At 49.0% G+C, this 14,730-nt stretch overlaps 5 protein-coding genes across 5 annotated transcripts; 2 read left to right on the forward strand and 3 right to left on the reverse strand.

The window, feature by feature from the left end:
- Positions 1-6: 6 nt before the first annotated feature.
- Positions 7-1,700, reverse strand: P174DRAFT_381533 (aldo/keto reductase family protein). Its single transcript, XM_024823082.1, has 6 exons — positions 1,248-1,700; positions 1,168-1,178; positions 1,038-1,095; positions 784-965; positions 355-724; positions 7-300 (listed from the first exon to the last, which is right to left on the reverse strand). The coding sequence occupies exons 1-6, from the start codon at positions 1,317-1,319 to the stop codon at positions 145-147; spliced, it is 849 nt and encodes a 282-aa protein (XP_024686803.1). The 5' UTR covers positions 1,320-1,700; the 3' UTR covers positions 7-144.
- A 51-nt stretch (positions 1,701-1,751) lies between these two features.
- On the forward strand, positions 1,752-3,655 carry P174DRAFT_436596 (putative translation factor pelota). Its single transcript, XM_024826084.1, has 3 exons — positions 1,752-2,196; positions 2,253-2,747; positions 2,809-3,655. The coding sequence occupies exons 1-3, from the start codon at positions 2,119-2,121 to the stop codon at positions 3,466-3,468; spliced, it is 1,233 nt and encodes a 410-aa protein (XP_024686804.1). The 5' UTR covers positions 1,752-2,118; the 3' UTR covers positions 3,469-3,655.
- A 1,177-nt stretch (positions 3,656-4,832) lies between these two features.
- Positions 4,833-5,734, reverse strand: P174DRAFT_363500 (uncharacterized protein; the record flags this gene model as incomplete). The annotated part of the gene is made up of 2 exons (XM_024821928.1): positions 4,833-5,573; positions 5,642-5,734. The coding sequence occupies 2 exons, from the start codon at positions 5,732-5,734 to the stop codon at positions 4,833-4,835; spliced, it is 834 nt and encodes a 277-aa protein (XP_024686805.1).
- A 2,455-nt stretch (positions 5,735-8,189) lies between these two features.
- On the reverse strand, positions 8,190-9,342 carry P174DRAFT_363079 (ER lumen protein-retaining receptor; the record flags this gene model as incomplete). The annotated part of the gene is made up of 3 exons (XM_024821897.1): positions 8,190-8,813; positions 8,880-9,172; positions 9,246-9,342. 3 exons carry the CDS (start codon positions 9,340-9,342, stop codon positions 8,190-8,192), a joined length of 1,014 nt encoding a protein of 337 aa, XP_024686806.1.
- A 3,600-nt stretch (positions 9,343-12,942) lies between these two features.
- P174DRAFT_415969 (SANT/Myb-like DNA-binding domain-containing protein) lies at positions 12,943-13,948 on the forward strand (the record flags this gene model as incomplete). Its single annotated transcript, XM_024824457.1, has 6 exons — positions 12,943-12,947; positions 13,139-13,502; positions 13,575-13,622; positions 13,678-13,710; positions 13,761-13,844; positions 13,907-13,948. 6 exons carry the CDS (start codon positions 12,943-12,945, stop codon positions 13,946-13,948), a joined length of 576 nt encoding a protein of 191 aa, XP_024686807.1.
- Positions 13,949-14,730: the final 782 nt, after the last annotated feature.

Consider the following 14,730-nt stretch of genomic DNA (forward strand, 5'->3'; position numbering starts at 1 on the left):
GATTTGATCATTGTTGCCTAATAAAATCCTGCATTTACCCCTGTCACTGTGTTGCTTCTATATATGAGCGAAAGAGACGTGTATATATTTTTCGCCTGCTGCCATCGCCTTTCTGCTGTTTTCAGTGAATTTAAAGGAATCGCTCTACAGCGGAACATCCTTAGCAGGATCCCAGCAAACAGGGGCATAAATGCCGGTGTTCAGTCTCTCCATGTCCTCGCCAGACAATTCAAAGTCAAACACCTGCGTGTTCTCAACGATACGGGAATCGGTCACAGACTTCGGAAGAGGAACATACCCCTGCAAGACTGCATTAGCCACATACTCATTCGATAATAGAGACACAGGAGGTACCTTTTGCAGACTCCACCGGATCAGGATTTGAGCGCCCGTCTTGTTGTGCTTCTTGGCCAAGTTCTGTAATACAGGCTCGTCCATGCGCTGAGCTTGAACAAGAGGAGAATAGGCTTCAACAACGACGTTGCGCTTCTTCAGCCAGGCAACAATGTCCTCTCGCGCACACCAGGGGTGAATCTCGTACTGGCCAACAGAAATCTGGCCTCCAACTCCGCTGTTAATGTACTCCTCCAACTCCTCCAGATGATGAATGCCATAGTTGGAGACGCCAATGGAATGAATGTGGCCTGCCTTCTGAGCCTCCACGAGAGCGCGCCAGGCACCAAGGCGACCCTCCTTCCCACCGTAGGGTGCGTGGAGCAGGACTCTGCCCCTTGGTTAGCCAGGGGGTCGCTTGATCGTCAAAGACCGGGGTTATCCGCTTACAGATCAATGTAACCAAGATCGGCAGCAGCAACACTTTGCTCAATGGCTTCCTTGGCCTTTTCATAGGACATGGAAGACGCGGGAACCTTGGTGGTGAAAAAGATCTTAGAACGGTCAATTCCAGACTTTTTCATAGCCACCGCACATTCTTTCTCATTCGCATAGTATTTCGCGCTGTCAATCTAGTGAAGCAGGCCCGGTTAGCATCAATTGCCTGGTTCTCCAATGGTTCTCATGGGCCTCATGGCACCTACATGGCGGTATCCAGTTTCCAGTGCCTTGAGAGTGACCTTCTCGGTGATCTCGGGTGGCCTGCATTGCCATTTAGAGGTTAGGCATGGAGTTCAGTCCTGAATGATGAATTGCTATAGAATTTCAACACACGTTTGATAAACCTTACGATCCTTGCGTCAGCAGCTTGATTTTCATAGTCGAAACTATGCCACTGGGGGGTTGTTACTCACACCGAACCCAACAACCGGGATTTCATATCCCGAGACCATTTTGTAGGTCGACTGAAGAGATAGGGGGGCCATTGTTGCCAGTTACCACGGAGTTGGTATGATGACGAAAGGGACAATCAGTCAAGAAATAGAGCGGATGGGCGAGGAAAAAACACACAGCTGCACGAACTCAGAGCCGTATTTGTACCGCCGGTCATCCGTTGGAGTCCATGATGATTTGGAGACCTTGGAGACCCGATAGTCGCTCCTGTCTCCCTCCCCGAAAGTCAAATGCCATTACGAGCTTCCTGATGGGTCTTGCGGTGGAGTGTAACTGACGTGGGGCAGGTTTTGTCGGGTTCCAGGAAAGGATAACGGCATTGAGTTGGCTCGGCTCAATGACTACTCCGTAAGATTGTTGGAGAAAACCGGCCTAGGTTCTCCTGAACCCTCTATTTTGGCCCGGAAGCAAGCCGTTCTGATGACCTCGAGACACTCCTGAGGCGATGTACTATCATACTATCATGGACGTACTACATACCATGAATGACATCACTTCTCTCTCTGCACAACCTGGTTGATGTGTCTCAGGAATTAGGGTTCCACGTTCTTATCGATAAGTAACTGTGCTAGTCCTATTCAGGAACTGTCCCGCATCTCCTGAAGCTGCCTTGGCGCCTGAAGTTGAATCATCTCTCTGCTTTACGGCGGTTTTCTTCATGATTTGCGAGGGCGACAGTGTCTCTGTCACTGTTGGCTTAACTGAGTGCTAAGCACCTTCTTGGGGAAAGTATATTTCTATCACAACAACTTATAACACTCATATCTTCGATATACATACTATTGGCTATCTATTTTTTCAACATCCCACATCTCTACACCTACTGGTCAAATGCGTCTAATAAAGAACAAGATAGAGCACGGTGGCTCAGGCACAGTCACTCTGTGTCCTGAAGAGCCAGAGGATATGGTATGCGACCCGATCCCCATCGGATACTTTGCTGCTCTGACGGCTCCTGCATTAAGTGGCACGCCTACAACCTGATCAGACCCGGCGACCTCCTTCGCGCAAGCGCAATCCGTCGCGTCACAACGACGCACGACACCGGTACAACAACTTCATCTCGAGTTCACTTGACACTGGAAATCCGCGTGAAAAGCTTGGATTTCGACCCTCAGAGCTCCCAACTGCATGTTGGAGGAACAATTGTGAACGAGACACCGCACACCAAAGTCGGACAACATCATACGTTAGATCTGGAGCTGAATCGCAATTTCACCCTGGAGAAAGAGATCGGTGCCAATGGGGAAGGAGTTGGGTGGGACAGCATTGCTGTACAGATGCTCCAGGATGCCGTTGACGAGAGCGGCAAACGGAGGGCGGAAGCGGTCGCTGTTGTTATGCAAGAGGGACTGGCCCACATCTGCTTTATTGGGCAATTTCAAACTGTCTTGAAGCAGAAGGTCGAGATGTCGGTTCCGCGAAAACGACAAGGCGGCGGAGGCGGGGATCATGATAAGGTACTGCCTCAACCCATGTGCCAATGCTCTGGTATAGAAATTAGTTACTTACGCGAAACAGGGAATGTCAAAATTCTACCAGGTTACATTGGACACACTCCTCCGGCAGATGGAGTTCAACACCAGCGCTACTTCTCTCACCAGTAACGAGCCCGTCAAGCCCGTTCTTCTTGCGTCTCCTGGTTTTGTCGCTGCCGGCTTTCAGAAATACATACAGTCTGTTGCCTCGACGACTACACCTGCCCTCAAACGGCTATTACCGAGTATTGTCGTAGTCCACTCAGCCTCTGGCTATTTGCATTCTCTCGCCGAGGTTCTGCAATCGCCTGCAGTGAAAACCATCCTTGCGGATACCAAGTATGCCCGCGAGACCAAACTGATGGACGACTTTCTTGGACATCTCCGCAAGGAGTCTAACAAGGCCATCTATGGACCCCGCGAGGTCGAGTCGGCAGTCGACCAAGGAGCCGTGGGCCGTGGGGGCGGCGTCCTCATTATCTCCAATCGATTGTTCCGGTCACAGGACGTGGCGGAGCGCAAACGATGGGTGTCACTGGTTGACCGAGTGCGGGACGACGAAGGGGGCGAAGTGCGTGTACTCAGCTCCGACCATGAGAGCGGGAGAAGACTGGACGGATTGGGAGGCGTTGCCGCCTTGTGCACGTTCCCAGTAGTCGAGGAGGACTTGGAATCGGACGAAGAAACTGCTGAAGCTAGCTGATTATCTTTGAGCAAATGCGCAACGGAAATCCATGGTCTTCAGAAGTGGGCCCAGACATGCAGACATGACCGACACGTTAAAAACGATACCGTTGAACCGAACAAATATCGACGCGCCTATCTTTGTACTAGCGCTTACATCTTTGACCATAGAGGACGAATCCATACCATCATCTTCCGCCCACATGCATCCCAGAACGGAAACAAGTCCCCATGTCCGTATATGTCCGAGTACGCGGATATCTATGTCCCGTGTAGTAAGCTGAAGATTAAATAGCGTAGCCCGCATTAACATCCTTAGCTCTTACTCCATCTTTTAGCCGCATGCCTGAAACTTGAGCCCGGCTCACCACTCCTTTGCACGGGGTCTGCTGCACGTCCTGCAGGTTAAGCGCCTACGCCGCATGCTCACTGGTGCGTAGTTAATCCAGACATATAGCCCCCACCGCCATGGCGTAGTCTAATATCTTTTTTGGAATTAGGGACGGGTACGCATGCTCAGCTGCCTGTTTGTTTCTTTGGGCCTGGTTTTCAGCCGCAGATGGTTCTATGCATGCATGGGGCTTGATTTGGCTTGTGAGAGGATTAGATGGTTCTCAGCAGGTTCCAGAATCTAGATTCGATTCTCGAAAAGCAGGATTTGGGTATTTGCACAGGTAAACGTAGGAAATCGATCGGGTCCTGTTTTCATGCCTGGGAGGGTACTGCAGTGACCCGCCCGCGACCTCTCCAGCGTTTCTCCGAACTAAGATTTGGCACTGATTTTTGAAGACATGAAATATAAAAGGTTTTATGTATTCATATGACCAGTAGACGTGCTCTGGTCATTTTCGTATCGACATGTCTCTACATGAGCTGTATAAAAAAATATGTCCATGAAAAAATCGGCAAAGGGAAAAATATGCAAAGGAGGAGGATGCCACGGAGGCAATGAAAACGCAATGCTATGCGCGGCGCTAAACCCTGCTAATCAGAAATGCCATCCAATGCGGCATGTGCAAGATCAAATCAATGCGCTCGTGGACGATGATTCTGGAAGTCAGCCAAAAAGATAAGATAGAGAAATCAGCAAAGATATGGCCCCGTGTCGCTGTTGGCTCTAACTCGTTTTCGAGTCCGTGAGCGCTCTGTCATCTGCGATAACGAGGCATCGGCACGTTCTCGGCTTTCAGCTTCCATGTCTTTAAGTTGAGCCTCACACTCCTGCGGGGTGTATATCCTTCTAGCGCCTAGGTCCCTCATCTGCATCATCAAAATGTTAGCTCGCAGGACATGTATGGTACGCCATGGAGGAAACCAGCTGAGACGACCTCACCTTTTGAGCAATGAAATGATACTTTTCACGTTCCCAATGGTCTCGAGCTCTTATGAGAAGTGGGATCTGGAGCAGTCGGTTATTAACAAATTACGACAAATCAGAGGCGAGAGAGACATGACACACATACTCACATCATGCTCGTCCCACCGCGCTAGCCGTTCTTTGCGCCGGCGCAGCATCCGCATTTGTAGGCGTGCTTCCGATGCATCTTTGTTGAACTTTTCGCGAAACATCTCCCGGATGACCTTCCATGCCAGGTTCTGTTCTCGCAGTCCCTCGACAAAAGCATCTTCTTCTTCCGCTTGCGGGTCGCGCCGGCCCCGGCCGGGAGCGCGAGACCTGTGGTGGGGATGAAGATCAATATGGCCTTGTCGCCGTTCCTGCTCTAGTCGCTGGAGTCCCTCAGGATGAGGCAGTATTGAGACTGGGGTTTCACGACTCGAACTTGCGGCTTTCAGGCTGCCTCTTCGAACTCGTTTCGCTGGAGGTTGATGTGGGGATAGTGTAGCTTCGGCATGGCCAAAGTCGTATTGATCTATAGCGTGTCCCAGACCCGCCGTTACTGTTCGGGGGAAATTACTTGGAAACGGTGCCGTGATCCCAAGCCCATGCTGCGGGACCGTTTCAGATATGTTGTACTGATATTCTTGCGAACGATGACTGACAACCGGGCTCGGTCTTGCATGGATAAAGGAGCTGTCTGGGAGACTGATTGGTGTTAAGATAGCGGCGGACGGATATGCAGCTGCTGTGGTAGAGTTCGGATGGTTCATTGCTAAATATGGAGACTAAAGCAGCGCAAATGTTTGGTCAGCTGGCTGAAACACCGGACAGATGTCACGGAAGATTGGCCTACCGTTTCAACACAGGACCATTGAGACGGTAGCGCCTCATAGTATTCATCCAAGTCATCACCCTGTCTTCCTGGAGTGGCCTGGCCATAGGGCATTTGGCCGGCGAACCCGGAAGGAGTTTGAGGATACATAGAGCAAACACGGGGCACGCGCTTAGACCAGAAAGAGAGCGAATGAACTTGATGCGTGGTGAAAAAGATGAAACGCTTGATGAAACAATCAGGAGGACAAAACTGGTGTCGGCGGCAAGAAGCAGATGGGATGGACGACTGAAAGTAATATAAAGGCCCGCCACGACGACTTCAGAGTAGCCACTTCTGCACAACAGCTAATTTTATTTCTCGAAGTACGAAAAGGTATAGAATGGTTTGCAGAACGAGAAGAACGTCCAACAAAAGTCTGATCCAGGTTCATATACGCCAGTCGGGATGATCAAGACGTGGTCGAAGTGCCTTGCAAGGCAGGCCCAGATTCGAGTAGCTCTCACGTCAACGGGCCAAAAACGCTCCAGAAAGCATCGGATATACCGCCGTCTATCACTGTGCCGCACAAAGATGCTCGTAACGAGAGGTGTAGACACGACGATGGCTCTGCATTTAAGCGCCTGGCTATCCCGGAGATGGGGTCCGAAATGTTATCAAAGGAAAGCAATATCTTCTCCTGCGATGACATGACAGCTAAAATTCCAGCCCCCAAACTCTCGGGGCGCAGACATCAGCATCTGGCCCACCCTGATCGATGGAAAGAAGGGTAGCTCCCGCAGCATCAAAGTCCCAATGCATCGGATCACCCAGGAAGGGGCGGCGGGAGCCTGTAGAATGACATTGGAATGGCATCAGTCGCTTAGTGGCCCGCTGCAGCAGTTCAGGAGTCAAATGATAGTAAAGGGGTTAGCGCTAAAGACGTCGAAGGGCTGACTAGCTAGTGGAGTAGTATAGAAATTGGACGCTCTTCATGATGCCAGTAAGCAGATCGTAGGATGAGTGCAATCAAAAGAAATTAAGGAAAAGGGCTAAAGCTCCAGAACAGCGAGTCTACATCCTCGATTCTAGACGGCTATGGGGCCGGGGTACGGAATAATTGACTGCTCAACATGACTTAAGGAGCAAGAAATCATTACTAGAAGCCCACTTGGACTATGTCAGGGAAGACAGGTCCATCAAGGAACAGTCCGAGTCCTGAGCCAGGTAAGGATGCACGGATAGCGGCCCATTAAGCGCTTGTTCGTAATTGCGGCTGCAAACCCCTGGAGGATTTGGCTTGTTCAGTGGGCTCCAAGAAGTGTCTTAGACGCCTGATCTGACTGAGCTAAACTAGTTAGTGGGATTAGTTTGAAAGCCTGAGCCACGAAGGTGAGATTTTAAGCAGAGCCTGGCTCAAAGCCTCAATCAATCTCCCGTAATTGCGCATCACTAACTGTCCTGGTTGCATGACTAGCAAGCTTTCTATGGAAAGTAGTGAATGGTAGCTTCCCGGATTCCCATCATTATTGTTATCTCGCCGGTTGTCTGCATCGCTCTATTCAGAGCCACGTGTCCCACAAAGGCCATGCCGCATACGCGCCAGAGGACATGCTTCCTGCCAGTCGGTTGAGCGGGTTGAGCCATCATTTTCCAAATCGACTTTATCTCCGGGATGGCGCTGGCGCTGGCGCTTAGAGAGCATGAACCGTTTGCTCAAGAATAAAAGGATGACCTGCTGAAAGAGACCAAGATCGACTCAGCTGAGCGTGTCTCGTCGAGATTGGCATTCCGTCATAAATTCATAATGGGACTTTTGTTCTGGTGGGTAATTTGAAGGACGATTTGTCATTCTTTCTCCCAGGATTAACTATTTTTTTTTTTGGCAAATTTTGGCTTTGAAATCATCGAAATGACATAGCAAGACATCGACACGTGATCTCGCGGGATTTCGGCAGGCGGTGCCAAGATTTAGCATAGTCCATCTTGGGTAAATGCGCTTTCCGTCGTCATGATGGGTCATGATGGGGACAACAATGTTTGAAGTTAATATTCGAAAGGAGGATTGTTTACCTTGCAAGGCGTTCTTCTTCTCGAGAGAAGCATTGGGTCCTTCTCAAGTGTTGACCCATGCATCGTCCGTTTGCATATTGAATGGGTAGAAGTGCAACTCGACCCTTCTTTCCGTGGCTATGCCCTGGCGCAGCAATGGCTCAGAATGACTCTGAAACACTGGACTCTATCTAGCTTTTGTTTCAGGTTCCACCAAAAGAGTGAAGCACAGCTTAGTCGGCGGATCCTGACCTTACCATGGATCTCCGCACTACTTTAAATTGATGATCCAGTCAAAAGATCCGTCTGATTATCATGATCTCACCATATCCTAAAACCGGATAAGGCTAACTGCCCGTTATCAAAAATAGCATTGGATCAATGATTGCGCCTTGAGCCATTATACATAATAACTCCCAAAAACATTTCCTGAACCAGTAACTGATCACTCCAGAGCCAAAGAGACACTGGAACAAGTGAGGTCAATCCACTTGCTGCAGGGTTTCTATATATAAGTATCGCTCATCAACAGCGATTATTAGTCGCGACTGGACGTGACCGGTGCGTGATGCAATGGGCTCTGCCCATCAGTTTGGTCGTCCAGGCTGTCATCCTCATCCTCCAGAAATCCATCCAAGCCTTCGTTATCTGCATCCCCGGGCTTGCGTCGGGTGTGCTCTTCCAAGGTATCGTCCGCTGAAATGGAAATGCCGCGAGCACCCCAGCGGTTGTTGCTTGGCCTATCCCCACCATCTCCCCCGTCCCCTTCCATTCCTTCTCCGGTAAGGTTCTGCTCCTCGTCCAGACTTTCTCGTCGCCGTCTGATATTGAACACCTTGTTAACTATCCAACTTTTGCTATAATCTTCCGAATCGACCACACCACCATTTCGAAGCTTGACGCGCTGACGAGAATAGTAGACCCAAGCGAAATCAACGTAGAAGGCAGTTTGGACGATACCAAAGATCATAGCGATTGGATCCCAGTGTTTCTCGGGGCCGAACCCTCTCACAAACCAGTTCAGTATGTAGAACGCGCGGTAAGAGCCCAGAGCGAGGAGATAGAATGAGTCGATGACCGTGGGAACGGTAGTCTGGCGGAGTAGAAGGAGCTGGGGAAGCACGCATACGGATTCTAGGATGATGGAGAAGGACCACATTGTCTGCATAATACTTCAAATTAGCACTGAGGCAACAAGATCTCTGTGTGCACGGCATGCTAGACTCACCTCGGTGAACCAGTGGATTTTGAAGAATTCTTTGTCGTCGAAAATTGGAGTCACAATCGGCGCTAGGGCAAGCGAAAGGACGACGGAACCGAGAGCCATCTTCCATGCCCTCTCTCTCTCACGTGTCCGCGGGTAGACCTTCATCATCAAAAAAATGATATAGAAAGAAGACAATATATAGAAAAACTTGAAGAAAACGAGGTAGAGGCTTCTCCAACCGCTCCCTCGGAACAGATCAAGGTAGCGTGTGACAAACACAGCAGCATAAAGCATCTGTGTGAGTAGCGAGACACCTGGTATTCAGATTCGAAGAGTCAGTTGCACGTTCCTATCCCTATGGCGAGGGGCGGGAGTGTCTGTACATACCTTCCGCACTTTTGTTCCGATGAATGGCCCACATCAAGATGCATTTCGACGATATGTGAGACAGATCGCCTAACAGGCGAAAGACGTTCATACTCATCTTGGTTTATTCTTCGATTTTTGAGGGTGCCCGACTCGTACTCTGTGATGGGAAAACGCTGAAAGACAGTCTGGAGAGTCACCGTCGAAACTACCATCGACAACGTCCAGTGGATCCAAGCAGGCACTCGGGTGATCTAGTTACTGAAGCTTCGTTTGTGGTGAAGACAACTTTTGGAGCTTGGGGTGTGTTACGACTCCTCACGGGAGGCCAAGATAAGACTACCCGGTTGCGGCGGTAGCTCAACGTGTTAGGCAGCGAGATGACAATTGGAATTGTCGTCAGGTGGTATCGGCGAGGAAAGAAAGAAGACTGTATACTCAAGGGAGATAATCACTTAAAAACAATCAAATGCTGATAATGCATGGTGACACTGATGAAACAGAAGCACAGGTCGAGGTACGTAACAAGTGATAGCAGTTGTGATCTGTTATCTCAGCTTCTCAGTGATCCACCGCCCATCTGGCTTTACCCAATATGGTCTTAGAACACGGGGCCGCGTTGTCCATCACGTGAGTAAGCTCCGGGTGAGGTGAACTGACGTCGCTACTGAGCTCTTGGTCCAGCCGCTCCAGCCACTCCAGCTGTCTGCGAACATAAGTAGCTCTTCGATGGCCTAAACGGACAATCTCCTTCCTAGGATGGGTTAAGACAGTTTCGCGAGCCAGCTTATCCTTTTTGCTCTCCATGTCCTTGCTATATTCTCAAATACCGAGCATCTGAGATTCGCTGACTCGACAGCGCTAGGCGATCGTGCATTCGTGCTGATGAGGCGGACCGTTGCGTCGTCCTTGAAGGTTCTGTCAGCTTTACCAGCTTCGTGGTCTGAAGCTCATACCTTCTACTGGACATTTCGGCGATATGCCTCTTAAAGATCGAATAAGCATAACTTTGTGCAAGAAAATTAGAACAGACCCTAATGCTACTAAACATTTGCCAGTGGTACCAGGTTAGAGAATGCTTTTGATGGGCTTGCCGTATATCTGGGTCTCTTTTCATTCTGCGATAAGCACGGTCACCAAGCGCTTGATCAAAAAAGAATGCCGGTGCTTCGCAATTCAGCTCGGCATGCCTTTCTCTTTTGCGGGTCAGTCGCTTATGATGTTACCCTGAAGAATAGACATTTTATATGGAGTTCCAATAACTCTGTCATCGACAGGAAGAGAAATATGAGTGCTTACCTTATGTGGATCTCGATAAATTGAGATAATGCTTATCTGGTTGGTCACTAACTCAAAACCACTCTACTATCTTAAGCTCTTTAACCCTGAACCATTTGAGGTATCTCCTACCTTAGCTTATACTAGATAGTTGTCACATATTCGACAGTAACTCTGTCATACTGGCAGGTTACCAGTGAGGATCAGCACAATGTTGGAAGAATCACCACATCAGATCTCGCCTTCTTCTGTCAAGGCGGTAGTACGCAGCTCACTGATGTACGTGATTTTGCAACATATACCGACAGAGCAGGCAGTTTCGTTCTCAGCGGACAAGCTTCGTATTGTCCGACTGGTTGGATTCTGCCTGATTGCGGCCTTCAGCTTACCCCGCACTTGTCTAGAGCACTGACGCTCGGTGTACAAGGCTGGACTGTGATTACCTTGGGTACGGTACAGAGGAGAAGGTATTGCAATACATACAATTACACAAATAGACATGAGCATCGGAGGTCGTACTCCGTGCCACGCGGTTGCTTCTGGGAGGCTTCAGAACAGTACTAGGTATACAAAGTTCTTCAGAGTTCCTGGTGTCGGTTTGGTTTCAGTTTTGGTCACCCAAGAAGAGATACTCGGTAAAGTAGCTGGGCCATATTACTAGGTACTGGCCCCTCACTTGTCCTCATTCTGCTAATTCTCTAATCTAGCTGCCGCCTCTCTTACTAATAATTTACAGGATCGCAACTTGTACAGGACAAATCCCGCCACCTCCCCCTCCTCTTTGTCTTGGCTTCTTCGTTCCCTCCCATCTAAGTGGTTGCTACCCCAGGGATGATCAAGCTGGCCTTGATGTTATGATTGACCTTGATTCTGCAAAGAGTAGAAATTCGCACTACAAATGAGGTCACAGAAGCTATGGAGGAAATATCAGTATTTCTATAAAAGTATCAACTTATCTGGAGGAACAAAGCACGAAGTCGTCAACCGTGCTTTGGACATGTTGGAGAACCCACATACCCTGCAGTTAGTAAATGTGGCTTGCTGTATGAAGCGCAGTACCAGGTCCTGCTTGCGTTCTCACATGGTACGAGAGTCTGTCCCCAGGTTTGAGTCGTCACATTAGGAAGGGAAATGCTCTCTGATGGGATGCAAGCAATCACAAGTGATGGTCTCTTGTCTCATGAGGATAATCTCTTTCAACATCCGATGTTCATTGGTTAGCACTGTCTAAAGACAGAGGGCAAAAAGCAAGTAAGTGGATTCGGACTGAGCGGGAATGAATGAAGGATGGTTCTCGATGCTCCCCTGGTCTTTTCTATCACAGTCTTTCTTCAACCCTCCGCTGACTTTTAGCCAGAGGTAGTTACCTATCATCTCTTACCTATCATCGAATCATAGTGATTTATCCGTAGCGTACTGATGATTCGATGTATAAGTATGACAGTGAATAAGGCATCAAGTCCCGAGTGCTTTTGAGATGTATGTAATGTAGCTAGTTGGCGTACTTTACCTACCTGGGTGTAGGTGCTGTAGCTCAAAGGTACTTTTAGATTAGCTGACGGTTACTGGATCTGGTGTCTAGCATTGTTACAGAGAAGGATGAACTGCTGGTCCTTACTATTCCCTTCCCATTATTATTATTAGTTCCCTTTTCCGGTTCCCTTTCCCTCCCTATTTGTTTATCGATCACTTCGTCAGCCTACCTCTACCTACTCCTCCTCCCACTGCTGCTTCTTCAACCTCCGAATGTAACTTGTCTCTGCCACTGACAACTATTACCATTACCCACTCTTCAGCTCGGGTTAAATACTTCTGATGTTTCCCCTCGTTTACTCTTCTTGAAGATAAAGATACCAATAAAATGAACTCTGACGATCAGTAAGCCTCACTCTGATCTCACACTCCTCTCCGTTCCCTCTTGTATCTCCACCGGGTCCTGACAATGAGTGTCTTATCATCATCGACTCCAGTCAACAACATCGAGTCAGTCCGTACTATTTTCAGCCAATGTATCCTAAGATGCTAGAGAACTACTCCTGTGATTGTGCCTAAACCTGTTTATACATCCCTCTCTCTTTCCCTTCCCTCGCCTACTCTCCCCTCTAAACCCTCACTTTCCTACCCACTCCATCCCAGCACTCTCTTTTTTTGACTTATTCGCATACATACGGTACATGCATGCATGCATGTATCACCCTCCGGTCGCTCCTTTCTGCCCTTCGCTCATTTTCCCTCCTTCCTTTTCTGCGGCGCTACCGCCACACTGTGGGATGCGCCCGTGTCATCACCGCGTCTAGTGTAACAAAAAGAGCCCACTTCCCTAGACTTGACGGCCAATCTACACAAAGTCCTGTCAGTAGCAGATGTGCTAATCTCCTAAGCATGTGTATTGACAGATGAATCGTCGCAGCGTGACTGGGATAGCGGCGTATCTTCCAACATGTCGTAAGTGACCTTTTTCTTGTCCTGCGCCGCAGGTGAAGACCTTCTTTCCCTTTCCATGTACTCCATATACATGGGACATACATGTGCATGCCATAAGCGTGTTTCTCTTGGTACGCTTCCCGCTTATGGCGGGAAAAGGAGCACGTCTCACTTACTAACTTTGAGTCTCTCTTCATTCTCTATTTGAACAGGTCGCCTCCAACATCCAAGCGCATCAAGACATCTGTCTCCACCAGCGTACCACCTCAACTCCTAACACAGCAACAAATCAATCCTTTCCAGAGAGTCCCTGCTTACGAGGGCATTCCTATACCTCCCGCTCAGGTGGCGCCTCAGAACTCCCGCAAACGCCGCGCTTCACCCCAGTCAAGTGCCGCAGCAGCCATGGCTGCACCAGTCACTTCTGCTTCGGCAGATGTTACGCAGACCCCCCAAAGTGCCCCAGAAGCGGTCCCAAAGAAGAAAGGACGGACCAATACGCCCTGGACGGCGGAGGAAGAACAGAGACTCAAGACGATGCGTGATGCGGGTCGCAGCTGGAGCGAGATTGCCAAGGTTCGTCTCGATGGGGTCTATCTTATATTGATAGAACTTGCTTCGCTGATTGTTTGCTCCTTTGCGCTGCAGACCTTTCCCACCCGAACTGAGGGGAGTGTGAAAAAGCACTGGTACAAGGTTGGGCGTGTCCTTACTCCCATGAGCTCAGACATGATATTCACATCGGTCACAGGATATGCATTATGCCGAGTTCGCGGAAGAAGAGGTACTCTCTGCCTGATTATTGCATGGTCTTTGCGCGTTGACACCATTCAGTCTGTTGCCCTACGGGAGGCAATAAAAGAATACGAGGCCAACAAGTGGAAGGTCATCGGACAGAAGGTTGGAAAGCCCGCCAAAGTTAGTTACCTCTTCCCCCGACTTGCGTGGTGTTCGACTCCTAAATCATTGTGTATAAACAGGCATGCGAGCAATATGCGAAGGAGCATTTCAAGAATCTTTGATTGTGATATGACATCCAACGATGTGACGATTTTCATGCAGGGTAACGATGCAACGCTCTATATATTGAACTCGGAGCTTCTCGGTGGGCACAGAGCGCATGACACGGTAACAAGGTTTAGGAACGGCACAGGTTCATGGAGTTCGTCATTTTTCATTTATCCAGTCTATGTTCGTTTCGTTGGGTTTCCTTTCGGCTGTGCTCTTCTACTGTCACTATATGTCCTTGACTTCGCTTGTTCATTTTCGATTATATGCATTTCTCTACCAAGTTGATGCATGTGCTAGAATCAATTGATTGCTTAAGACATCCCAAGCCATACGGGCCTATCGAGCCGTCTCTATTTCAATCCCCTTTGCTTAACAATATTATCATACTTCGCGCTATCAAGACGATAATGTACGTCGTAGGGTTTGGATGGCCCAAGCTCTCCGGGGGCTGATCGTTGAAGGTTCCGCGACAAAAGAGATAGAGATGACAACTATTTGTCACGGTTATCTGATACTTAATCTGTTATTTATCTTGTACGTTCAAATTTCGACCCATAGTCCCATTGAGGATGACTTTTGCCAAGGCGCGAAGGGCGGAGACCAGAAAAGAACGTTTTTGACATTGAAAAAAGTTTCCCGCGGCGGGAAATAAGTACTTGGGGAAACCTTCCTTGGGTCCCGCTCGTTTCTTTGACTCTCTTCTGTTCTTTTCTTTTCTTTCTCCTCTTCATCATACTCGTGGTACTCATCCTTGCGTCGATCGAATTCTGTCAGAGAGGGAAGAGGCTTGCGC

This window comes from Aspergillus novofumigatus (assembly GCF_002847465.1).
Source record: "Aspergillus novofumigatus IBT 16806 chromosome Unknown P174scaffold_1, whole genome shotgun sequence".
Lineage (NCBI taxonomy): Eukaryota > Fungi > Ascomycota > Eurotiomycetes > Eurotiales > Aspergillaceae > Aspergillus > Aspergillus novofumigatus.